The 26,730-nt window shown below is 44.2% G+C and overlaps 1 protein-coding gene and 1 pseudogene across 4 annotated transcripts in view; both read right to left on the bottom strand.

Moving 5' to 3' along the window:
* ATP8B1 (ATPase phospholipid transporting 8B1) overlaps positions 1-26,730 on the bottom strand; it is a 123,564-nt gene that overhangs the window by 27,166 nt on the left and 69,668 nt on the right. For 3 of the 4 annotated variants that reach the window (XM_066247566.1, XM_066247565.1, XM_066247564.1), the window contains 13 exons: positions 18,925-19,022; positions 17,485-17,598; positions 15,264-15,362; positions 15,086-15,147; positions 11,614-11,686; positions 11,438-11,508; positions 9,991-10,073; positions 9,706-9,864; positions 9,113-9,201; positions 6,972-7,162; positions 4,108-4,316; positions 2,283-2,326; positions 1,265-1,421 (listed from right to left, as the gene is read on the bottom strand). In XM_066247566.1, the coding sequence (XP_066103663.1) occupies positions 1,265-1,421; positions 2,283-2,326; positions 4,108-4,316; positions 6,972-7,162; positions 9,113-9,201; positions 9,706-9,864; positions 9,991-10,073; positions 11,438-11,508; positions 11,614-11,686; positions 15,086-15,147; positions 15,264-15,362; positions 17,485-17,598; positions 18,925-19,022 (1,449 nt within the window). The remainder of the gene's footprint in view (positions 1-1,264; positions 1,422-2,282; positions 2,327-4,107; positions 4,317-6,971; positions 7,163-9,112; positions 9,202-9,705; positions 9,865-9,990; positions 10,074-11,437; positions 11,509-11,613; positions 11,687-15,085; positions 15,148-15,263; positions 15,363-17,484; positions 17,599-18,924; positions 19,023-26,730) is intronic. The other variant, XM_066247567.1, reaches the window with a different exon arrangement.
* LOC136315852 (U2 spliceosomal RNA) lies at positions 22,704-22,820 on the bottom strand (annotated as a pseudogene).

The following is a 26,730-nucleotide window of genomic DNA, read 5'->3' as shown; positions in this document are numbered from 1 at the left end:
TGACTAGCTTTCATAGACACTGGGCAGCCTAACTGGAACAAAGCCGCCTGCGCAAGCTGCATTTAAGAATTCTGCAAAGGAATTACAACTTCTGTTACTATTACGGGGATCTGTCTGAACCTTCAGTTTTACATTTGTATCTCCTTTTTCTAGCAGTGAGAATCTAGGGTCCTGATTATTTCTAATACCCATGTTACCACCAGCAATAAAATTACTTAGTAAAGTTTTAAGATTTCTTTGCAGAAATTTGTGTTCTTAGAATAGATCCCAGTTAAGGATGTCCAGATGGAGTATTATATTCAATACTCATTTGGAATAATTATTTTCTCTGTATGGATCCTACCAATATGAGATAAAAATAGGCCTTTTAATTGTTGGTGTTAAAAAAATAATATAAGCAAGTGTTAAAAAATTGTGTTTAGACTCTTAGAGACATTTTTAATTATTTCATAAATATATTTGCAACAATTCTGTATGCAAATATCTCAAAGTATATGTTTGAATTCTTAATGTAGTCAAATAAAAGCTGTTGACTCTTGAATTTACTGCATAAAAACAAAAATTGGCATCAGGTTAAATGGAATATTTGAGGGGGCAGTGGATGCTTTTTCTTTTGTTACTACAGTAGTAACATATAATCATCACAGAAAAATAAAAGACTATAGAAAAGTAAAAAGAAAAAAGAATTTTGCAAAGGCGCCTAGAGGTCAGCATTACTTGTTGCAATGCACATTAATTATGTTCCTTTAAAACAGGCACTTTAAGGAGGCCCTGGCTTTGGCTGGCATCATATTTCCAACCCTAAACATATCTGAATCTAGAAAAGGAAAGTTTATCTCTGAAATTATCATGCAGAAAACACTGTCCAAGTTTAAAGTCCACTTATGACCCAGATAAGGTGTGACTCTTCATTTTCAATAAATCATATAAGTAATCATACACTTGAGAGGATTTGATTCTTATATTCTAATTCAAGAGTCTACCATGTCTTTCGGTGACAAGATTTTATTCACAAACTGATAAACATGTCTGGAGCTAAGCTGTGGAGAAGGCACAGATTCTCAGATGCCAGGACTTGCTTTTACGCTTTGCTATTCTGTCTACCCTCTAACAGCAGGTGCCTACAAGTTTTCATTGCTTGAGTGTAAGTTAGACAAACTTGTCATGTATACTACTTTCTATGTTTTGGAGTTCCCAAAGCACAAGTTACCTAGAAACTAAAAAAATTGGTCTTTAATATCTGAGGTGCAAGAAAAACACTCACCATCAAGTCTTTCCACCATGACGGTGTGGCAGACAGAAAGCAGGAAGAAGAACTCCCGTACTTCCGGCTCCTTGCCTGACTGGATTTGCTCAATGAGGTAATGGTCGTAAAATGCAAGCTTCCCATCAGCATAAGTATTCCAGCTAAAATCAACTTGCTAAAAGGAGACGTGGGAAAGGAAAAATAAATGTAATTTAAAAAAACAACAATCTGAGCTTAACAAATGATATGAACTTTTCTTTGAAGCCAAGACTTCATGCAAAAATCATTGTAGGATTTTAACACATTCTTAAGTGTTAAGAGGCTCACACCTGTCTTAAAACTAAAAGACAGCTTGATGTGGGTTGGAAGTATGTGTCCCACAAAAGATGTTGAAGTCCAAACCCCTGCAACCTGGGAATGACCTTACTTGGAAATAAGGTCTCTGTGTATATAATCAAGTTATATTCTTTGTGGATGTCATCAAGTTAAATGAGGCTATCCTGGGTTATGATGAGCCCTAATCCAATGGCTGGTGTCTTTATAAAAGGAGGAGAATCTGGACACAAACATGGAGAACACCATGTGATGACAGAGGCAGACATCTGAGTGTTGCATCTGCAGCCAAAGAACACCAACGATTGTAGGTAACCACCAGAAACTGGAGGAGACAAGGAAGGGTTCTTCCCCAGAGCCTTCAGAAGGAGGCTGGCCCTGCTGACACCTTGAGTTCAGACTTCTCACCACCAGAACTGGGAGAGACAAGGAAGGGTTCTTCCCCAGAGCCTTCAGAAGGAGGCTGGCCCTGCTGACACCTTGAGTTCAGACTTCTCACCACCAGAACTGGGAGAGACAAGGAAGGGTTCTTCCCCAGAGCCTTCAGAAGGAGGCTGGCCCTGCTGATACCTTGAGTTCAGACTTCTCACCACCAGAACTGGGAGATAGTACATCTCTGTTGTTTTAAGCTCTCCATTTTGTGATAATTTGTTAAGCAATCCTACAATACACACCCAGCAATACCTTAAGTTATGGAACTCACCTCTATTTTGCTGTGATTGTGTTGAGAAGCATCCCGATGGTCTCCTGAAAAACAAACAGGATAAAACAAGTTGAGTCGCCACATGTGTCCAGTGGCCCCTCCTCACCTCGCTTTGGGCCTATGTTGGCGGTGGTTCTGTGGGTCCCCCAACCTGATACTGGACAGTCGTCCAAGTCAAGAATGGTTTTTCTTATATTTTTCAAGAATTGTAAAAGACAAATAAAATACAACAAAGAAGAATATTTGATATAGTCTGCTTCTGGCTCTTCATAAAAAATGTCTGATGACTGCTGGTCCAGAGGTTCAAATAGGGTGCCCGTGTCTCTCCATCTGCAGTATCCTCGAGGGCCAGCTCATGGCTTCTGCCGCTCTTTACCTGCCCAGCTCAGAAGGCACTGTTACTGTGTACATGGGAACCACTGCCTTAGCCCCTCCATGCTGTCCCACCTTCCTCATGGATGCACGTTATGTGAAAACACATTCACAGTATAAAGTTTTCTACAAGTGAAAGCATATGGTAATCTCAAAGCTTTTAAAACAAAATTATATCAAATAAATTTAAAACACTCTAATTGAATACAGTATTAGTCTTAATATTTTATAAATATACAGCACTTTTTAAAATATTAAAATAGAAATCAACTTAAAAATAATTATAATGAAATAGACATAAATTTTACCATTTTTAAGTGTACAGGTTAGTGGCATTGGATACATTACATTGTTGTGCAATTATCCATCTCCAGAAGTTATCTATCTTCTCAAGCTGAAATTCTGTCCCAGTAAGCATTCTCTACCCCTCCACCCTCCCCTGCAGCCCCTGACAGCCACCATTCTACTTTCTGTCTCTAGAAATAAGACTACTCTCAATACCTCATATAAGTGGAGTTATACAGTATTTGTTTTTTTGTGCCTGGCTTATTTCACTTAGTACAATGTCCTCAAGGTTCATCCATGTTTTAGTGTGTGTCAGAATTTCCTTCCTTTTTAGAACTAAATAATATTCCATTGTGAGTGTGTTTGTGTGTATCTATCTCTATCTATCTATCTATCTATCTATCTATCTATCTATCTATCTATCTATATCACATTATCTTTTCATCCATTGATTGACACTTGGATTACTTCCACACTTTAGCTATTGTGAATAATGAACCTATGAACATTGGTGTACAAATGTCTCTGAATTAATCCTTGCTATTGACTCTTCTGGGTATATATCCAGAAGAGAACTGCTGGACTGCATGGTAATTGTGAGTTTAACTCTTTGAGGACCGTGTGCCTGCTTCTGACAGCTGACGTCTCCCATCCTATGTCCCCAACGCCACCAGCAATGCTGCTTCAGAAGTCAACCCAGTGTGCCCTGCCTCCTGGGAGCACGCCCACATTCTCCCTTTCCCCACCGCTTCCCCCATAGGCCTGCATTTTCTATTCTAAGGGACCCCATGAGACGTGCACCCAGGGGAGCAGTGGGCAGCGGCAGCTCGTCCCGGGCTGACCCCCTGACCCGGTCTCCAGGGTCCCCTTTTCTCCGACTTCCCCGGGATCCAGGGAAGCGCTGCCTATGCTCACTTCTTCCCTGTAGCATTTCCGGACCTGCGCTCTCCTATTGCTTCTTCTATCCTACACTGTTCTTTGCTTCACTGTCCTCAGCTTTATTAAAGGTACTCTTAAAATAAAAGTTAATTGTAATAATAATAATAATAGTAATAAAGAACTCAGCCCAGGAAGACCAAAGGGCTCTGCACCAGGAGGGCAGGGGCAACCCTGGGAAGGCAGGCTCCGACCTCGCATGCTCAGGAGCTGAGTAATGGTTTGCACTTACCATAGATCTGCCCATTGATGCAGCACTTCTTAAAGGTCATGATATTTTGTGTGAGGGTCCCCGTCTTATCCGAGAAGATGTAGTGGATCTGGCCCAGCTGCTCATTCAGCGTGGTGGTTCTTGCCTTGGCGGGCGTGTCCTTCTCAGGGTAGTACATCTGCAGGTCCCAGTTTATGAAGTAGCTCTGTCCCAGACGGATCACTTCCACACTAGGGAGGGAAAGGTTACTTTTAATAGAGTTCCCAGACACAAGTGGCAGGTCGTGGGTTTGATCCTCCCTTAGACGTACAGGAGCAAGCTGCTTATCTACAAAGACACAAGCCAGGCAGTGGCCCCAATGCCCAGCCTCTGGGTTCTCTAACCAAACATACCTTCCTCCAGGTTTATGGTCAAAGTGACTTTCTTATTCCCACACACTTCTGAGCACATCCAACCACTACTGCAGTGCCCCGTGTTCACAGCCCAGTGGGACGGGTGACATGGTGGCATGCAGAGGACCACATCAGGTATCTATTCTTACTCGCTTTTCTCTCCTTCTCCACTGCACTTGGGCACAATTGCTATGGCAACATTCACCTTTGCCCCAGTTGTAGGGATATAGACCCTTGTGTACTCCCAATTAGGGAGAACAGCTTTTGGCAAATAATGCCTAAATTGCAATTCCACACTAAAAAAGCCTATCTTTTCCCTGAATTCTTACAGGGTTATAGAATGTCCACACTCAAATATTCTTAGAGGATCCTCTCAATTCTAAAACCATACGTGATTAAATATGTCTCCATTATAAGGAAACTGTTTACATATCCAGTAACTGTTAAGAAGGCAAAGTGTATCTTACAACATGTTTTACAACATGTTCAACAGCTGGAAAGGTGACTCCCTCCTCGCACATACGCTTCCTGAGTGCCCACTATGAGCCAAATGCTGTTCTAGGCACAGGGGACACATCTGTAAATAAAAACATTCAAAACCCCTCCTCTCTAGGAGGTTCCCTTCTAACGGAATCAGATAGATAAAGAAACCAGAAAATAAACATCAGGTGGTGAAACTTCTCGGCAGAAACTCAAAGGAGGGTGAGAGGAGATGGAGACCAAGGGGAATGGCAGAGACATTTAAGAGAGAGCGGGCAGAAAAGCCAAGGAGATAGATAAGGTGGCGGAAAGACGGGCAGAGACCTGAAGGAAGTGAAAGGCAATTATGTAGAAATGGAGAGAAGGATGCTCCAGGCAGAGATAAGAGCAGGTATGAAGGCACTGGCACCCTGAGAATAGCCAGGAGGCTCAAGTGGCTGGAGCCCAGGGAGGGGCAGAAGGTTTGGGTCAGAGGTGGGGACGGCAGAGCATCAGGTCAGCTGGCCCTTCGCATTATAGTGCGGCCTCAATGATTTTATTCCTCATGTAACAGAAAGCTACCACAGGGCTGAAAACAAAGCACAGATACCATTGAGAATGACCCGATTTGATTTACACCTTCAAAGGACCTTTATTTCTAAGAGAAATAAAGAAATTCCAGCAGTCACATGACATAACTTTTTCAAATCCCAAACTACACATACAGTTTATTTTATAAAATACATTGATAGTTGTAGGCAAAATAATCAGTGTAAAAGTTCCCTTGACAAAGGTGAAACTCATCTGTTTTCCTTAAAGTAACTGCAAACAGATGGCTCCCCCGGGCTTTACTGCATGGTAGAAGAACAGTGGCTATGTGTAATAAAATTAAAAAGAGAACAAATGCCCGTGTAATAAAATTAAAATGAAATAAATGCTTTTATTTATAGGTGTCTATGTGACCTTGTGTGCCTCGGGTCTGTTACTTACTGGAACTAAGAACAAACTGGCTATTGAGTATATTTCAAGGCACAATCCTTCTCCCTAAGATCTGAACTCCAACTGACCAGTGAGTGAACTTGGATATTAAGGAAGGAAAAAGTAAAAAATAAAAAAATACAATAAAACCCAGAGGTTACCATTTGTCAGAGGCATAACTTGACTCTTACTGTGGTTGTGATTGAGATTAGAAACAAAATTTTTATTTTTTTAAGAGAGAGAGAGAAAGACAGAGAGACAGGAAGTGAGAGAGATGAGAAGTATCAACTCATAGTTGAGTCACTTTAGTTATTCATTGATTGCTTCTCATATGTGCCTTGACCAGCGTACTCCAGCTGAGCCAGTGACCCCTTGCTCAAGTCAGCGACCTTGGGCTTCAAGCCAACAATGATGGGATCATCCCACATTCAAACCAGCAACCCCGCACTCAAGCCGGAGACCTTGGTGTTTCAAACCTGGGTCCTCAGTATCCCAAGTTGACTTTCTATCCACTGCACCACCACCTTGTCAGGCAGGAACAGAACATTTTGAGAGGCTGAAGGGAGACAGGGGACTGGCATTCCCATTGGAAGGTCATGGTTAGGAATCCTAGTAAATTTTATCGGAAGTGGATGTGGCCGGGGGAATAAGGAAGAGGCAGATAAGGGATTAAGAAGGCTCCTGAAAAGGAGACGACTAAGTTTTCCCCTAGCCCTCTAAACCTTCCCTTTCTCCCAGGCTCTTTCTGAAGCCTGGGTTCTGGAGCCCACAGGGAAGGAACCTCACCAAGTGAGTGGCTACAGAAATAGTGTTTGCTTTCTGAACTCCAATTGTCTTATCTGTACACAGGCAGAAACACAAGATGCTGTGTCCGGCACAGAGCAGACAGTCAACTGTTCACTTTCCCTATATTACCCCCAATTCTGAGATGAAAGTAATTTCCTTACTTGTTCTGTATGACCTTTGAAATAAGTATTGCTAGAAAGGAAGGTGCGAAGCTGTGAAAATCAACTGTGCCTTCCCTTAGAGCAAAGTCCCAAGTGCGGACAGCCTTACCTGACGTAGAGAGAGATGGGCACCATGGTGTTCAGAACGATGATGTAGCCCCAGAAATTGAGGAACCCACGGTAGGACGGAGTCCACTCTTCTCCATCATAGAGGTACCAGGAGTAATTGCCGACCTGCGCTTCCCAGTATGCATGGCCGATGGCAAGGCCGGCAGCAATTAGGATGAGAACAATGAAGATCTACAGGACAGAGAACATGTATGTGAATGCTGAAGGATTTCCCACCACACGTGTTTCAGAGATGCTGACTGGCTTTACTCAACACTCTCTCATGTTTATGATAATTTAGTAGTCCGTAAACACAGCACACTTCAAATAAAAACAGTGCCCTAAGAATGCTTAGAGATTCTATTCTATATTGATTGATTTACCCTACCTTCCACATACATAGGGAAGTTTTATTCCAAAATTATCATTCAGGAGAGAAGACAGTGTCTTATATTCAGATTCATAAACACCCTTATATTACACTACACTCTGTCAATTACTGTCATTTTAAGCAATAACATACTGTGTGGGCAAGATACCCTACCTGAGAAAGAAAGAATTTCAAACAATGTTTAATGAAATGCTTATAGATAAGGTTTGATGAAGGTAGTCTATTTTTTTTTTAAGGCAAAGAAATTTCACCCAGATTTGGATAATTAGTCTTAAAAGTTTAATGATCACTTAAGATTTAAGATCATTTAAAAGCAAATAGTAAGTATTCTGTTGTGGAAATAATGGTTATATATTAAGAAATAGATAAAAAATGGTTAACTGAGTTAACTATCCTAGTAGTATTTGGGTAATTGTGGATAGTATTAAAATTTCCAGGACAGATTTATATTTCTGGACACAGATCCCAAAAGTGCTATCTCTCAAAACAAACTGGCATTGCAGGAAGAGACGATGAGCTCACTGTGAGTGCTCTGGCCACCGCCGCGACAATGACGTTGAAGAGGCACATGACATAGTCAAATAAAGTCTTCATGAAATGTGACAGCAGGGAACAAAAGAACTGTGTCTTAAATTAATATATTATTTTTATGAGTTTGAATATGTATATGTAATTAAGGTAATATTAGTATTGTATATTCCCTGAAAGTTTATATATTCAAATTTAAAAAAATATTTGCAAAAAAATTAATTCTCTTTGGAAAATTGGAGGACTGTTTAATATTGGGGGCCGCCCTACATAGCAGGCCTGAGGCAGCTGTCCTCAGAAGACCCGCTTGCTGGCTCGACCCCTCGCTGGCATCTGTGAGCTTCAACTTCAGGATTGTTTTCCAGGTTCCTTGTTTCTTACGCTCTGATAAGAATGGCTCACTGTGTGTCTTTGTGCATGCTTTATGCTGACCAGCTGCTTTCCTCTGGGGAACCTGGAAATTTGGCCATTCCAGGCTGATGGTGCTACGTGACCAGACCCCAGCAAAACCCTAGGCACTGAATCTCTAATGCGCATGTCTGGTATTGATAACATTTGACATTACTGTCAAAATTGTTGCTGGGGGAATTAATTGTGTCTTAAGCATGTGACTCAAAGAGGAAAGGAATCCTGGAAGCTTGTATCTCACTTCATCCAGACTTTGTCCAATAAGCTTTTTGCTTTTGCTAATTTTATTATGATACGTTATAATAAGTCACAGCTGTGAGTACAACTAGATGTTGAATTCTGTGAGTCCCTCTTGTGAGTCATGAAACCTGGCAGTGGTCTTGTGGACCTCAACACAACTTAGATTTAGGCTAGCCTCATATTTGAACTTACACAGTGTATGTTAAACAGAGTTTGCTTTTAATAGAGCTACCCCTATGGGAAACAGATGTAAAATCAACCCTACCTTGACTTTAGGAGCCTAGTCCCACTAACTTATCTAGCTCCCTGGTTTTCCAAATGAATAATCATCCAGGGCACCCTACATCTTGTATCTCCATTCCCAAGGGGATTCTCATATTAGAAGGGTGGTATTTCTGAGAAAAAAGTGAGGGAAGCCTCTCTCCCCCATCCAACCTTGAAGTGACTTATACATTTTTCTCCCTGACCTACAAAGGTAACATTTCTTTGTATTAAAATAACAACAACAACAAAAACAAAATTAGAGCAACAGACAGCAATCTAGCCTCTCATCTATGGAAAAAGAAAATAAATACCGTATAAACCATGTAGTTCATCAAGTAATCAATTTTAGTTCTTTTAAATCTGGTTTCCCCACTGTTCTTCATTATTTTAGTGTCGGCACCTAAAAATGGAAAGTTCAGTGCAATCAACAATTGGGAAAATCAAGTCACTGGCCTGCTGATAAAATTACTCCTCCTTGGTTTCTTTCTTTTTTTTTTTTTTTTTTTTTTGTGGCAGAGAGAGAGTCAGAGAGAGGGATAGACAGGGACAGACAGACAGGAAAGAAGGGAAATGAGAAACATCAATTCTTCATTGCGGTTCCTTAGTTGTTCACTGATTGCTTTTTCATATGTGCCTTGACAGGGGGGCTACAGCACACCAAGTGACCCCTTGCTTGAGCCAGCGACCTTGGGCTCAAACTGGTGGGCCTTGCTCAAACCAGATGAGCCCGCGCTCAAGCTGGCGACCTTGGTGTCTCGAACCTGGGTCTTCCGCATCCCAGTCTGACACTCTATCCACTGCGCCACCACCTGGTCAGGCCTCCTTTGGTTTTGATGAAAAAAGAAGAGGAAAACAACCTTGAAAGCACCTATCTGATCAATTTCCCAAGAAACTCTGAAAGCACCTGCAAAGATGACCAATCCATGGCAGAAGTCAGTGTTTCTAATCACACAGCCGCGTAGCAAAATTTTATCGGCATCCAAAGGAAAACTCGTGTTTCTCCAGAAGAGTGTTCCTGTAAACTTATCTAGTCGGTTGTTGGGTTCTTCACATTCAATAAAACCTTAAAAAAACCCCAAAATGATATGATCCACATAAGTACTCCCATATGAAAGATTTTCTGGATTTAATAAATAGAGAGCAAATCAAGCAACTAAAATGTAAAACAGCCAGATGTGTTTGCACAAACCATCAAATGTTGCCAGTGAAGTTTCTTTCTGGAGATACTGGTGTGTGGTTTCAAGCGCCATTTTGAACTTTAAATTGGTTTCTCTAAAGAGAGAGAGAGAAGAATTAAATAAATTGTGGCCTTCAAAAGAAAATGTAAAGAAAATTGTACAACGTAACATTAGGTATAACTAGAAACGAAAGTTATCAATTCAACTTTTCTATTTTCAAACTCTCTGTTCATCGTGGAATTTCAGATTTGGATGAGGTTATTCCCTGAACTAGAGAAAAATTCCCAACCTGGGGAATGACAATCCCTTTCACTGTTTGTTATGGTGGCCCATTCCTGCCAGACAGAGGCACCCAGAAATCTCCTTTTCTCTTTCTAATTTGCCTCTTACCACTGGCCTCGACCAGCAAACTGCCATTTAAAAACTTAGCTTCTAATATTTGATCACACTAAGGTGATTCTACAAAACACATATTTTGCAGAAAGTGTCTAGACTGTTAACTTACTGCTTTCCAGAGTGAATGACTGGATCTCATGTCTTTGAAAGATAATTCTATCTTTGAAATCCCAAATCCTGGCATGTCCTACCCACTCTCATTATTGTGAGGACAGGGGTTGACACCAGAGCAGCAAACAAAGGCACTAGCTTTGAGAGCCAGCATGGGGGGAGGGGTGCCCAACTCAGCCACTTATGCTGTGCCCTTGGGCAGGTTAGTTCTTGTGCTCAGTTTCCCCAGGATAATGTTGAGGTACTAATATTACAGTTGTTGAGGATATTAAATGAACTAAAATGTAAAGCTAATATAACCTAGTAGGCTATACTGTACTGAATATAAATGTACTGAAATATACTGAAAACTGGTCAAAAACAGAACTTGACTCTCTTTCAAGTGGTAGCCCAATAATCGAAACCAACAAAGGGAGAATTCCACACTGCCTATTGGCGAAGACTTTAAAAATCAGTTCTTTTGCCTGACCTGTGGTGGCGCAGTGGATAAAGAGTTAACCTGGAAACACTGAGGTTGCCGGTTCAAAACCCTGGGCTTGCCTGGTCAAGGTGCATATGGGAGTTGATGCTTCCTGCTCCTCCCCCCTTCTCTCTCTCTCTCTCTCCTCTCTATAATGAATAAATAAAATCTAAAAAAAAAAAAAAAAATCAGTTCTTTTTTCTAAAGTAGATTGTATTAGTAGTCGTTCATATGTGTCTGAACGCTGCACAGCCATTTACAAATGGCTCTGCGTGCGTTGTGCCATTGACCCTTCTACCTGAAAGGTGGGGGAAAGGCAGATGTGAGAGCCCCACTGCAGAGGGAATAAATAAAGAGGCTGGTCGATTAGGGACACTGTTGGATGGAAAGCAAGTGCTGAGAGGCCAGGGTAGCTCCCGGGGCTTCCTGTCCAGTAACAACAGTGCCTTCAAAGGTAAGCTCTACCCCAGGCCCATTGAAGACCCACTTACCCATCCAGTTCAGCCGTTTCAACGTAGCAGAGGCTGTTGGGTTCCGAGCTGGACAGCAACAAGATGTCAGCCTGTTCGAAATGAAACACACCAGTGATGGAGAGACCCCAGGGCAAAACCGAGCACCAAGCAGAGAAGGGAACAAGGAGTGAGCAACGTGGAACCTGTTCACTTACTGGGATAAAATCATTCCTCTTCAGACGAATGACATCTCCAACCTGAATCTCCTTCCACTTGGCAATTTTGAATCTAAACATTAAAAATAAAGATAGGTGGTTTATTTTTATTTAAGTTACCGGCAAGAGATTTGAAATGGTTTATTCAGGAAGCCAAAGATTCTGGGAAAACATGAAAATCACAGGGAAAAGTTTTGCTAAAAGGTCAGCCATTTAATGACATAACCACGTTAAGTGGTCATGAGACTCATGTTATCCTCTGAAAGAAGCAACAGTGATAGTGACAATTTTGACGGTTTCTTTCCATCCTCCATCATGCAATGCAGGCTTAAGGGGGCAACCCAAACACATGGCAAGGGGACCTACACCACCCTCTTCTGTTTTTGCTCATGTCCTGTGTTCCCACCTCTTCTGTCCTCTGTCATATCTGCTAGCCACCGCCAACTCAATTGCAGGTGGTCCCAGGACTGCAACACATTATGACTCCCACACAGGCCACCAGAAATCCGCATGGAACTTTAACGTTTAAATTACCTTTTCAATGGGTATGTATCACTTTTATTATAAGTAAAAAAAAAAGACACTGATAAAATGTAAACTAAATAAAGAGATGACTATGACTGCAGCACTCAATTCCATAGGCAATACCCATTTACATTTCTAATAAACATTGTAAAAAGTTTTAAAATATAGTCTGTTTTTAAAAGTTTTCATATATAGAAAAAACATTCTCAACATAGTTTGAACCTACCACAATTAATTTAATTTTTTGGAGGTAGAAATTTATACTATGTTTGTCCTACATAAATTTATGGATTAAAAAGAAAAGACCTAGATATTTAAAATACATTTTAGATATATGCTTACATGCTGGTTTCCCAAATTTTTCAAGCATGTAATCTACAATTATGAATCGCAGGAATTTTTTAAAAATCAGCTTATCTTTCAATAAAGAAAATCGTAGTTAGTGTACATTTCAATATCTTTAAAGTTATAAATGAGCGATTTGCAGGTGGGCCTCCAATGGTATATATACAAGTTAGCACCTTCTGTCATAGCTCTTCGCAGGTGCTAGAGTTCATTCACTAGAACTCTCCCACTGTGACCTCCCAATTCCCCTTATGAGGTCTTTGTTGCTGTGCCCCATTGGTGACCCCAACTCCCAAATCCAAGGCTACTCTTCACCAGTGTAGCTAGACAGGCTGAGGGCAAGTTAGCTAGAGGAGTGTGGCTAGCTGTCTCTCTCGCCACCCTTCAGAACAATGATGCTAAGTGACTAAGGCAACCTCCAGAACAGAATTCACTTATTCGTGAAGGACAAAAAAAATCCACCTAAACATATCTACAAATTGACGTAATCTATCCTCAAATTAGACACAGTGGAATCAGGTTATTGTTCTCCGTGTTGACACGTAAAAAGTCTTTGGATTGGGCCTTCGTTGCTATTTTTAAAAAATACTTGACTTTGTAGTTCTTGCCGCCAGGGGCCTGCTCAAAAAACCACCCATTACTGGCTCACAGCTGACTGTGTTGATTTAAGCATTTCTTGAGTGCTCTGTGTGGGGAGGCGTGGGTGGACACAAAACCAGTACTCAGGACAGCCTCTGAAAACTCACGGTGGGAGACAAAAGAGGAGACACCCACACAAATAAATCAAATAAAATTCAGGTCATACTGGGAAAGATGACAACAAAATGCTTTGAAAATGCAGGGAAGGTAGGAATCCCTTCTGCTGTAGAGTTGGGGATGGTGTCAAGGCATCTGAGCAAAGCCCTGAGCAGCGGGGTGGGGGGTGTGAGGGGGGTGGGGGGTGGGGGTGGGGGGAGGGGCGGGGCGGAGGAGCAGCAGGGACAGGAGCAGCGGCAGGATGGGAGCCGCAGCAGCAGAGTGGGAAGCAGCAGAAGGGATGGGAGTAGCAGTAGGGATGGGAGCAGCAGTAGGGATGGGAGCAGCAGCAGAGATAGGAGCAGCAGTAGGGATGGGAGCAGCAGCAGGGATAGGAGCAGCAGCAGCATAGAGAGGAGTAGCAGCAGCAGAGGGGGAAGCAGATGTAGCAGGGAGGGAAGCAGCAGCAGAGGGGGAAGCAGCAGGAGGGACAAGAGCAGCAGCAGAAGGGGGAGTAGCAGCAGAGGGGGAGCAGAAACAGGGATGGGAGCAGCAGCAGAGAGGGAAGCAGAAGCAGCAGGGATGAGAGCTGCAGCAGAGGGGGGAGCAGCAGAGCAGGGAGCAGCAGCAGAGGGGGGAGCAGCAGAGCAGGGAGCAGCAGCAGAGCAGGGAGCAGCAGTAGAGGGGTGGAGCAGCAGCAGAGGGGGGAGCAGCAGAGCAGGGAGCAGCAGTAGAGGGGTGGAGCAGCAGCAGAGGGGGGAGCAGCAGCTAAGAGGGGAGCAGCAGCAGGGACAGAAACAGCAGCAGAGGAGGGAGCAGCAGAGCAGGGAGCAGCAGTAGAGGGGGGAGCAGCAGAGCAGGGAGCAGCAGTAGAGGGGGGAGCAGCAGAGCAGGGAGCAGCAGTAGAGGGGTGGAGCAGCAGCAGAGGGGGGAGCAGCAGAGCAGGGAGCAGCAGTAGAGGGGTGGAGCAGCAGCAGAGGGGGGAGCAGCAGCTAAGAGGGGAGCAGCAGCAGGGACAGAAACAGCAGCAGAGGAGGGAGCAGCAGAGCAGGGAGCAGCAGTAGAGGGGGGAGCAGCAGAGCAGGGAGCAGCAGTAGAGGGGGGAGCAGCAGAGCAGGGAGCAGCAGTAGAGGGGTGGAGCAGCAGCAGAGCAGGGAGCAGCAGTAGATGGGGGAGCAGCAGAGCAGGGAGCAGCAGTAGAGGGGGGAGCAGCAGAGCAGGGAGCAGCAGTAGAGGGGGGAGCAGCAGAGCAGGGAGCAGCAGTAGAGGGGGGAGCAGCAGAGCAGGGAGCAGCAGTAGAGGGGGGAGCAGCAGAGCAGGGAGCAGCAGTAGAGGGGTGGAGCAGCAGCAGAGCAGGGAGCAGCAGTAGAGGGGAGGAGCAGCAGTAGAAGGGTGGAGCAGCAGCAGAGGGGGGAGCAGCAGCTAAGAGGGGAGCAGCAGCAGGGACAGGAACAGCAGCAGAGGCAGGAGCAGCAGCAGAGGGGGAAGAAGCAGCTGGGCAGGAGCAGCAGCAGGGACAGGAACAGCAGCAGAGGCAGGAGCAGCAGCAGAGGGGGAAGAAGCAGCTGGGCAGGAGCTGCAGCAGAGGCAAGAGCAGCAGTTAGAGGCATGAGCAGCAAAGTCTGGGCTGAAGGGGCAATGTGAACACAGGACAGCTGACATCGCAGCCCAATCCGCAACCTCCCATAATGTAATCTAGGTAGATCCTCCAGGTCACCCAGTGGGTACCATTCTTAGGAAGTTAAGAGAGACCTTACAGTGAAAGGGTGAATGCACTGATAGACTTCTACTGGTTATCTCCCAGTATGTTTCTAGATGTATTTACACATTACAGCCTGGTAACTAGGTAACCAATGACAGACAGTACCTCCCATCCTTAATGACTTCACAGGTCCTGTTGTTGATTTCATTATCCATCTTGTGGCGAGCCTTTAGAAGAGAGATGAGGAAAGGTTATTTTAATAATCTCAAAATATAAAGCATAAACACCAAACTAAAAAATGAGCTTGCACCCACGAGGAGTAAGTTGCACACAAAATCCTTACCACGTCGTCCACTAGGTCTTTGATTGCCGTGACACCCAGCACCAGTAGCAAGGGCACCAGGGTGGTGTACCATGCCAGGGTCGTGATCTCAGGGATTGCCTGGAAGAAATAGAGGCGTGCATGTGAGCCCCTGAAGGCATCTGACCCACAGGTAATTCGAGGTCCAATCTTCTCCATCACCTAAGTGGGCATCCTGCAGAGCATGCCCAAAAGGCATCGAAGCATCCAGCCAACCTTCTCCTACAATCTGGTTTCTCTAGCTTCTGGATTCCTGGAACAGAGCCCAGAGGACAGTGGCTCCCGGAACTGTCTCATGGTGATCTTAACTGGTCACAATTAAGTGCTCCAATGTTTTTTGTGAAAATCATAATTAACTGGGGGAGGGTGGCATGGGATGTGGGTGAAAGATGTCCTTTCACTTTCAGGAATGCATACAGCAGGCTCTACACTGCCGGGTGCTTGGCTTGGGGTCTCTGATACCGACAAAGAGGGCAGTGGGTAGTGGCTGGCTCTAAAGGCTGGTCATTATATGGGGCCTCGTTGGGGGCACTAGAAGAAAGTGCTTCTGCCTGACCTGTGGTGGCGCAGAGGATAAAGCGTGAACCTGGAACACTGAGGTCACTAGTTCGAAACCCTGGGCTTGCCAGCACATATGGGAATTGATACTTTCTGCTCCTCTCCTCCTTCTCTCTCTCTCTCTCTTTCTCCTCTCCCTCTCCTTTCTAAAATGAATTTTAAAAAAAACAACGAATGCACTTCCTTCACTGTTACTACTATTGGTCTAGGCAAGAAAGAGGCGGGCCTTGTAGGCAATCCAGCCTCCATCAAGATAGCCCACAGATTGGAAGAAAAGACTGAGAGGTCAATTTAGTAAAGATCTTTTATAAACCACCTCATTGATCATTGAGCCATATAATGGACTGGTGACAGTGACAGGCTTTAGAGTCAAGCTCCTGGACCCAGGTTCTGCCCAGTTCTGCCACTTACAGACTATGGGACTCTGAGCAATTTCCTTTGTCTGGCTAGACCTCATTTCTTCTCTGCAAAATGGAGGTTGTGATGGTACTCAACTCAGAGCACAAGAACTAAGTGAAGTAGCAGTGCAGATTCAGGGCTGTCGAAAGCTATTCCTATTACCCTAACTTGGATTTAAAGCAATTAGAGCAGTTGGAAGGGAGGAAGATCACTTCCCACATTATTGCCAATATGTGTAACCCCCCCTTCCCGGCTAGAAGAAGCGAGAGAAAAGTAGCCCATTCAAAACATAGCAGCATTTCATAAGTTGCAGTGTTTATCTCAGCAAGTCTGTCTCAAAGGTCCCTCTTGATAACACAACCATCCTGTACTGTATTATCATGTCGGTGGGTCTTACAGTCTACTAATCTGATAAGTATTTGTCTCTCTATGTCTCTCTCTCTATTTCTGTGTCACACTCTTTCTCCCTCTTTCTCTCTCTCTCTCTTCCCCACCCCAATCATCCTCCATCCCCACCCAGACACACATGCTGCCATTTCCACAAAACCTTACTGGGTGAATCCCAGCAGGTGAGACAATTTTCGAAATCCAATGCTTGGTATAAAGAATGTGATCAAACCAAGTGGATCTGCCATCCTCTGTAACCTGCACATGAGATGCTAAAGGTAGAATTCACACTGGTAGAGTTCCTTTGATTACAATAACAGTTCCTAAACAGACGAAACTGTACTCTCCAGATAAGTGAAATTTTTGGCCACAATCAAGAAAAAAGAAAAAGACTCAGAAAAAATAGGCTTTTTCCAATGTAAAACCACTTCACAAAAATAATTGAGATTTATGATCAAAATGTTAATAAAATCAATAATGTTCTTGGGGAAATTAGGCATTTAAATAAAAAATAAAGGGCAAACATAAATAATAGGTTTAACTTTAAGGTACAAATAATTTTACAATGTGAAGATTTGAACTTGGTTCACATCAGGGAGGCCAGTTGTAACACTCATATCAGTATACAATGAAATTTTATTTTACATTCAGAATTAAAATAACATTGCCATTTATTTGCTCCCTTTCCCTGTTCATTTAACAGTGATGAAGCCAGTTTTGAGTGTGAAGCACATTCCCTTCCATGCAGACCCCTGCTGCAAGAAAAAAACTTTCAAGATTAGTTGCATTATGTGCATCCACAAGTTAATTGTTGGGTCACCATAATCCAAAGCAGATTTCAGAGATCAAAGGGCATTACCTGTAAGATAAGAAGGACCAGGAAATAGAAATTGGCTGCTCTCTTAAACTGCTCAAACAGATTCATCGGTAGAAAGGTAAACGCATTATACTTGTAGGTTTTGATTGCATTGCTCTGTTGGAGAAAATAAGATAGTCCATGTAAGTCATGCAATGTACACACATCTGCAAAAAGCACTCAGTCCTACGGCCGACAGCGACACAGACATCATCTGTCAGTCAGAAAGACACTGAGGGTTTTCTTTTAAGCTTTTAATTCTAACCAGACCTCAAAATGACTCCTTGGAGACTTAAGTTACAGATGGCATCAAGATGCAGGCATATCACCCAGAAGTCTCCGACAAATTCAACTGTGACCAAATGGGCCTGCCATATCCTTGACCGCTCAGAGCCTCTTAGAACACGGTACAAGGGGAGCTGTCAATACGGGCGGCAAAGCAGGAAAGGAAAGGAACACTTTTATTTAAGGGGAAGGATAGAGACTGTGGTGTAAGAAAAAATAATAGACACTATTATGGGATGAACTGTGTGCCCCAAAAGACATGCTCAAGTTCTAACCCCGATACCTGTGAATGTCATCTCATTTGGAAATAGGGTCTTTGCAGATGCAATCGAGATATAGTGAAGTCATCCTGGGTTAAGGTGGGGCCCTAATCCAATGACTGCTGCCCTCAGAACGAGGGGAAAATTGGGCACAGAGGGACAGATAGAGAGAAGTCCACGTGAAGACTGAGGCACAGACGAGAATGATACTTTTATACGCCACGGAAGTCCAAAAATTGTCGGTCGGCCGCCACCAGCGCCTAGGGCAGGTGCTTGGACCAGACTGTTCCTCAGATAGTACAGAAGGAACTGACCCTGCCAGCCCTTTAATTTTGGACTCTAATCCCTTAAACTACAAGACAATGCATTTCTGTTGTCTTCAACCAGCCAGCTTATGGTATATTGTTATAGTAGTCCTACAGAACTAACAGACATAACATTTAAGCCCACACTTAACAAGTGTTTTTTATCATATTTCAAAAGTAATGATCATTCTTGAGATGAAAGTATCTTCAAAATATCTAAATCTGTCACAGGCAGAAAAGGGAGAGAGATAAGTTATTAAGGTTCCTTTCAACTTTTTTTTACTTTCAAACATAAGGCTTCTGTGATATTATAGCAAATTCTTTCATACATTTTGAAGCGAGTTCTGCAAATACAATACATAGGGAAATTTTCAATCTACATTATTTTGTTTTGTTTTGTTTGAAGCCCCCCCCCATAAAGCCTCAGGGCAGTCACACTTACTGTGATGACATAGAGAACTAACAATGATGATCAGCGGCCCCTGCCAGGGGTTGTCTAGAAGGCAGGTGTCACAGGACACTAGTAAGTGTGCTAGCCATTGGAAAAACTGGCTTCTAGTAAAGGTAATTTTAGGCAGTTAAAACCAACTTACTGCATATTTGCTCTCCTTAATACAAAAGAACTTTGTGTTCATAAAATGAGGCTGTTCGTGGAAGCTTCGATCATTGGCTTTGACTTGCCAGGTACAGTCTGTAAAAAAGAAAGAAGAAAGTCCATCAAGTAGAGAAGTAGCATGTTTTTATGGATTGATTTGTTTCCAGGATTTATATGCTAAAATCTTAACCCCCCCCCCTCAGAATATGATTGTATTTGGGAACTAGGGTCATAGCAGATGTGATCAATTTAAAGAGAAGTCATCAGGATGGACCTTAATCCAATATGACTCATATCCTTATGAAAAGAAAGTAAATTTGGATGCAGAGATACACACAGAGGTAAGATGATGTCAAACCGCAGGGGAAAGTCCTATAAACCAAGGAGAGAGGCCTGAAACAAATCCTTCCCTCTCCGCCCTCAGCAGGAATGAACAGGGTCAACACCCTGATCTTGGACTTTCAGCTTCCAAAACGATGAGACAAGAAATTTCTGCTGTTCAAGTTCCCCAGTCTGTGGTTCTTCGTTTACGGCAGTCCTAGCACACTAACAAACATGTGGTCACTTGTCCATGGAACATTAGAATTCTGAGAGAGCAATCCGCATGTAAACATGGCCCGAACTAAAGTCCCAGAAACCCAGAAGGTCATCGCTAAATTCAATTACTTTCTTTGAACTCAGTTACTTGTCTTTAACCGTCCAGTTTGTGGTACTTTGTTACAGCAGGTCTAGGGAACTAATATCTAACATTTATAACCCATTCAATATTTAGTGAATGGATAAAGAAAAAAAAGGGGGGGGCATCCCCAGTGAAGTCAACACTTCATGTCTTGATCGTAGATCAGTGTTATGTACTGCTTTACCCTGACCTTGCTGGTATCTGTCATCTTTGTAAGTTCATTTTACCTGCTTAATGTCACACCTACCATTCAATCACCGTGGCAAAATTCCAGGGCAACTGAGAAAGTCCACAGGCTCTCTTGTCGCTTGGGGAAACACTTCTCACTCAACAGGTACCTCTTAAAACACTCCTTCCTAGCCCCACCCTACACTTACTCTCTAGAATTGGATTCTCCTTGGGGGTAGTTTTTGCATTATCAGAAGATGTTGTCTCCTGGTTTAACCCTTTGAGTAGTACTAAGGTTCATGTCTGTCCTCACTCAAAGGATTAACAAAAGAAACTCAGTACTCAAAGGGTTAACAGAACAATTGTCAACTCTGTGGAGACCTCCTGTGTGTCCCCATTCACTCAACCACATTCCTAACACCTCTGCTCATCATCCTACTGATTTTCTATACAGGTTTACCAAACAAGCACCCCAAACAATATATTGCTCAGGCCAGTTTTGGAGTTATATCATGTGTATTCTTCTGTGAATTGCCTTTGCTCCCTCGATGTGAGTATCATTCATGTAAATGTGAACACCCGCTATTTAGTGCCACCATCTCATACTATCCCATTATCTGCACACACCCATTGTTTATCAAATCTCTGTCAGTGGCTATTTGGAGTGTTTCTACTGTTTGCTATTGCACATTATTTCACTGTAAACCTTCTCATGGTTGTCTCCTGGAACTCATAAGATTCTTTCCCACAGGTATCTGTCTAGGAGTGGAATTGCTAAGTCTACAGGATGACTTGCCTCTTTTGGTTGCCCGTGAATCTTGATGCCCTCCCAACTCTATCTCTTGAACTTCCCCTGAAGAAATATGAGTTCAGTCATCGTTTAGGGACTATTGTGGGAAAGGGAAAGAGGAAGAGGAGAAGTGTTGTTGGTGGTGGGAGAGGTGGAGGTGGTGGTGATGGTGGAGGTGGTGGTGATGGGGATGGTGGTGGTGGTGATGGTGGGGGTGGTGGTGATGGGGATGGTGGTGGTGGGGATGGAAGTGGTGGTGATGGTGGAGGTGGTGGTGATGGTGATGGTGGTGGTAGTGGTGATGGGGATGGTGGTGGTGGTGATGGTGGAGGTGGTAGTGATGATGGCGATGGTGGTGGTGGTGATGGTGGGGGTGGTGGTGATGGGGATGGTGGTGGTGGGGATGGAGGTGGTGGTGATGGTGGAGGTGGTGGTGGTGGGGATGGAGGTGGTGGTGATGATGGGGGTGGTGGTGGTGGTGATGGGGATGGTGGTGGTGGTGATGGGGGTGGGGATGGAGGTGGTGGTGATGGTGGTGGTGGTGATGGAGGTGGTGGTGATGGTGGTGGTGGTGGTGGTGGGGATGGAGGTGGTGGTTATGGTGGAGGTGGTGGTGATGGGGATGGAGGTGGTGGTGATGGGGATGGTGGTGGTGGTGATGGAGGTGGTGGTGATGGTGGGGGTGGTAGTGGTGGGGATGGAGGTGGTGGTGGTGGTGGGGATGGTGGTGGTGGTGATGGTGGGGGTGGTAGTGGTGGTGGTGGTGGTGGTGGGGATGGTGGTGGGGATGGTGGGGGTAGTGGTGGTAATGGTGGTGATGGTGATGGTAGGTGAGGGGGTGGTGCTGATGGTGGAAGTGGTACTGATGGGTGTAGGGGTGCTGATGGTGGAGGTGGTGGTGGGGATGTTGTTGGTGGGGGTGGTGGCGGTGATGGTGGGGGTGAGTGTGTGGGTGTTAATGGTGGTGGTGGTGGGGATGGTGGAGGTGGTGCTGGTGGAGGTAGGGGTGGTGATGGTGGCGGTGGTGATGGTGGTGGTGGTGGTGGTGGTGGTGGTGATGGTGGATATGATGGTGATGATTGCAGTGGAAGTGGTGGTGGTGGTGATGGTGGGGGTGGGGATGGTGGTGTGACTCTCAGCTACAGCCTTGGGAAACCACAGCCAGGAAGGACTGTATGAGTAAGTGCTCCAGACAGCTCTGAAGAGCGTGAGTGTGAGGTGGGGTTGCCTGCCTGAACACTAGGGACTTGGGCTGCAACCCAGTGACATCACACAGCTCGCTATCCACCTTTTGTCCTCTCGACATTTTCCTCCCTGGCTTTAGACACAACACCTACCTCTCTTCCTCGTGGTAACCCCTCTTTCGTGGCAAGGTTGGCTTTTCTTCCTGAAGGAAGAGAAGAGCCGAAACCAAGGGACTCCCACTTCTGGAACCCCAAGTAGCAGGGGATAGGCACCTCTTGGTTTATGGGGTATCTTAGGGTCCTTGGTGGTGGGACTGTGGCTGCTGCCCCCAGGCTGCTACAAACTTGTTTGTTTTTATCATCTCCAGAGGTCCACAACTGGCTAAGCACTTGCTGGAGGCAGGTTTCACAGTGGACTTGTCACCCCGAATCCACACACCTGTTTTGATTTTGCCCATCTGCTTTTGGCCGACTGTCCTATGATGTATGTAGCCCCATAGCAACATTTGTCTAGGGCTTCGTATGCTGGGTGTTACATCAAGTAGTTAATATCTCAATTTTACAGGTGAGCCAAAAGAACACTGGTGATTTATCTCGTGGGACGTAAGAACTCAAAGTCTGGTGGTCCAACCTCTCTAGCGATGTTAGTGGGTATTGAAATCCACTACTATTATATAGTATTGCTGTTGATCTCGCCCTTTATAGCCATCAGTCTATATTCATCTTTTGTTTTGAGGTGTGTCTCTTGTAGACAGCGTATGTATGGGTTCTGTTTTCTTATCCACACAACTACCCTATGTCTTTTGATTGGATCATTTAGTCCATTTACATTTAAGGTTATTATTGATATGTAGTTGTTTATTGCCATTTTATTTTTTAAAGCTGTATTCCTCTTTTGCTAAATTCTTTCCCCCCTTTGATCTGTTTACAACAGGTCCCTTAACATTTCTTGCAGCATTGGTTTAGTTGTAATAAATTTCTTGAGGTTTTTTTTTGTCTGGGAAGCTCTTTCAATTTTAAGCTGATAAGAACAGATACTACACTTGATCTTAGCCAAAAGGCCAAGAAGCGATCTCTCCTTCAATTTTAAACGATAACCTTGCTAGATAAAGTAACTTTGGTTGTAGGCTCTTGTTCTGCATTACTTTGAATATTTCTTGCCATTCCCTTCTGGCCTCAAGTGTTTCTGTTGAGAAGTCAGATGTCATCCTTATGGGGCTCCTTTGTAGGTGATAGCCTTTTTTTCTCTAGCAGCTTTTAATATTTTCTCTTTATCTCTTAGCTTTGGTATTTTAATTATGGTATGTCTTGGTGTAGATTTCTTTGGGTTTCTCTTTAATGGAATTTTCTGTGCTTCTTGAACTTGTATGACTTTCTCCTGCATCAATTTAGGGAAGTTTTCAGCTATAATTTGATTGAACAAAGTCTCTATCCCTTGTTCTTTCTCTTCTTCTTTAGGAACCCCTATGATGTGGATGTTATTTCTTTTCATGTTGCCACAGAGCTCTCTTAGAGTTTCCTCAGACCTTTTGAGTCTCTTTTCTTTTTGCTGCTCTGCTTCTATGCTTTCACTTATCTTGTCCTCTAACTCGCTGATTCGATCTTCAGCTTCATCCATCCTGCTTTTAATTCCTTCCATTGTGGTCTTCATTTTTGATATTGTATTTGTCATTTCTGACTGATTCTTTTTTATTATTTCAATGTCCTTTTTAATACTTGCTATCTCTTTATTTAGGTGTTCATAATGACCATCTATTGTTGTTCTACAATCTTTGAGCATCCTAACAATCATTATTTTAAACTCTGCATCTGGTAACTTGGTAATATCTGACTCGTTCAAGTCCTTTTCTGGGGATTTCTCTTGATTCATTTGGGTTGCATTTCTCTGCCTTCCCATTTTGTCTTTGTATAAGAAGGGTGTGGCCACTGGAGTCCAATGTGTGGCCTCTGTATTTCCTAGGTGTGGTCTGTCTGCAGACCCGCCACCCCCTCTGCCACTGCCTCGATGTCTGTCTTTCTGATGAAACATTTACTAAGTACCCAGTTGGAACAGCAAACTATACTGGACACTTGGACAACAAAACTAATTTATAGAAAAAGTAGGAATCTTGTCCCATTTTTTAGAATGGAAATGACTATGAAAAGAGAGGAAGTAATAATTTACTATCAAAAACAAAACAATAACCCTACACATATACACAAAGCCTTCATCATATGGCCCTTTAGTTAAAAACTAGAAAGATGTCAACCACCAAGGATTATGTCTAGCAAAACCATCAATATATGTGTCCCAAGAAGCACTGAACATCAACCAGCTGTGGCTGAAGATTATTCCCATAGCTGGTGTGTATTCATAACATAAATATTGCTACATGGTGTTTGGAGTGTTACCACGGCCAGCACGTCCTTTGATCGTCCCCATCTGGGAAAGGAAGTATGTGTGGCCTGGGGCCTCAGCCCATCATGGCTGGCTCTGAGCTCTCCTTACAGACACACCAACAACCAGCAAGCGGCACTGGCTGGTACAACCTGCAGCAAACTAGTAGAGTGAAAAGATCAAAAATTTAATGTTGGCCCTGGCTGGTTGGCTCAGTGGTAGAGCGTCGGCCTGGCATGCAGGAGTCCCAGGTTCAATTCCCAGCCAGGGCACACAGGAGAAGTGCCCATCTGCTTCTCCACCCCTCCCCTTCTCCTTCCTCTCTGTCTCTCTCTTCCCCTCCTGCAGCCAAGGCTCCATTGGAGCAAAGTTGGCCCGGGTGCTGAGGATGGCTCCATGGCCTCTGCCTCAGGTGCTAGAATGGCTCTGGTTGTGACAGAGCAACGCCCCAGAGAGGCAGAGCATCGCCCCCTGGTGGGCATGCCGGGTGGATCCCGGTCGGGTGCATGCGGGAGTCTGTCTGACTGCCTCCCCATTTCCAACTTCAGAAAAATACAAAAAAAAAGTTTAATGTTAAAAAGGAAAAAGAAAACAAACAACCAAAGAGAGAAATGGGTAAAGGACGTGACTAGACAGTTCAGATACAGGGAAATTCAAATGGCTCTTAAATATGTGAAAAGATACTCAAGCGCATGAGAAATGCAATGTCATCTGGGGGCACAAACTTTTATCCTATGCTGGCAAAATACAAGCAATGAGTAAGGAAGTTGATGACATGTTGAGCTGAAAAAAAGAGGGGAGAAAACAGCCCTCTTTGGTGGTCTCTGCAGGGAGCAATGTGAACAGGTCTATCAAACTATAACACACACACACACACACACACACACACACACTGAGTAATCCCACTTCTAGGAATGTATCCCCCATGCATATACTCATTCACACAAGGAATAACATAGCTCAGGCCTATTCAATGCAGCCCTGTTTATCAGGAAGATAAGAAAATACCTGCATGCTACCATGAACACCTGGTTAAGCATTCACACAATGAAAGCCTACGCAGTCAGCAAAAGAGGAGGTACCGTCATGGCACTAACAGGGAAGATCTCCAAACAACACTAAGTGACTGAGCTTTCAGCGGCATGGCACACAGAATTAATGCACAGCAGGACTGCATGCAGGACACACGTTCACATGTAGGTGCATGTATATGTGTAACAAAGGTATACAAGAGCACATGTTTATAAGTACTCTTTGCCCCTACAAATGTGAGTGTATACCTGGAAGGATGTTTGAGAAACTGGTAACAGCATTTAAACATGTGTTTACTTAATGACTATTTGTGAAACTGTGTATTTATGTTCTATACACTTTTTAGTATTTGAAAATATAGGGAAAAATAAATCAAAAGAGAGGCAAGAGGAAGCCCCAAAGAAAGGTAGTGCTGGAGGGAGCTAGCCCAGGATGCTGAGGACGGCAAGAAGGATAAGCACAGGTGACCGGGGGAAGCCTGACCTAACAGTGAGCCCAGCCAAGGTCTCCTTAGGGCCTGTGGCTGAATGTGGCCTGGGAGGTGTCAGGTTAGGGGCAGGAGTAGTACAGAGAGAAGTTCACCTTGTATGCTCTTCACTCCAGATACCAGGAGGGGTCCTGCCTTTCTTAGGTCCCTAACGCTTACTGGTCACTGAGCCATACACATGCTGGGTCCTTCTTCTCTAATCCGGGCTCAAAACAGCCAACAGGTCACAAAGGGTAGGACAGAAGGTGACATTTAACAAATGATAAAATCAACTCTGCCCAGGAAAATGGACGAAGATCAGCCTCCTTGCGACAGACCTCCTGGTCTTTCTAGATCAAGCTCACCTCTGTCCACACTCACAGTCACTGAAACACGCGGATGGAGAAAGTGCAGGTCGGCCGCAACAATACTGTTATTGTAGCAGTGGTTCCCAAAGTGAGGGTGCAGACCAGTGGCATCTTATACATAATGCCCGTTGTCAGCGCCACCCCAGAACAGACATATCAGGACCTCAGCATGGACTGGCACCTGTGAGAATCCACACCTGTAATTCTCACACATGCTCAAGTTTGAGAACCACTAATTCAGAATAAAATAGAGCTAGAACCCATTTCAGAGAGTGACTGTCTCTCAGTCAGCCACAATCCCCACTTCAAGGAGTGGACTGTCCTGCCAGGGTAGGGGGAGAGAGATCCTAAACACATCAAAGACGATGTATGACACAAGACAACCTAAGGGTAAAGATAAGCAGTTGGCAGTATAGAAACCCCAAAGCACAGCAATAAATCTGGCCAGGGGACAGATGTGTCAGGGAACACCTTTTGGAGGGAGTGCCCTTTGAGTGGACTCTTAAAAGCTATCCCAAAATTATGACTCGAAGGGAGAGACGAAACTGATAGCAGCAAAGGCGAAAACTATGAAACAGCTTGGCCTGAGTTCAAATGCAAAGAGCTGGGTATCTGCGGACCACAGAGTGGCTCCCAGGAATGACAGGTAGGTGGACGGGGCCTGGCACAGCATGCCTGGAGCAGGGGAGGCTCCACACAGGGCTCCAAGAAGGGAAGGGCATAGGCATATGGTTGTTGAC

Source organism: Saccopteryx bilineata, chromosome 11 (genome assembly GCF_036850765.1).
Source record: "Saccopteryx bilineata isolate mSacBil1 chromosome 11, mSacBil1_pri_phased_curated, whole genome shotgun sequence".
In the NCBI taxonomy this organism is placed as follows: domain Eukaryota; kingdom Metazoa; phylum Chordata; class Mammalia; order Chiroptera; family Emballonuridae; genus Saccopteryx; species Saccopteryx bilineata.
The sequence above is the reverse complement of the archived record's forward strand: the minus strand, read 5'-3'. Positions and strand labels throughout refer to the sequence as shown.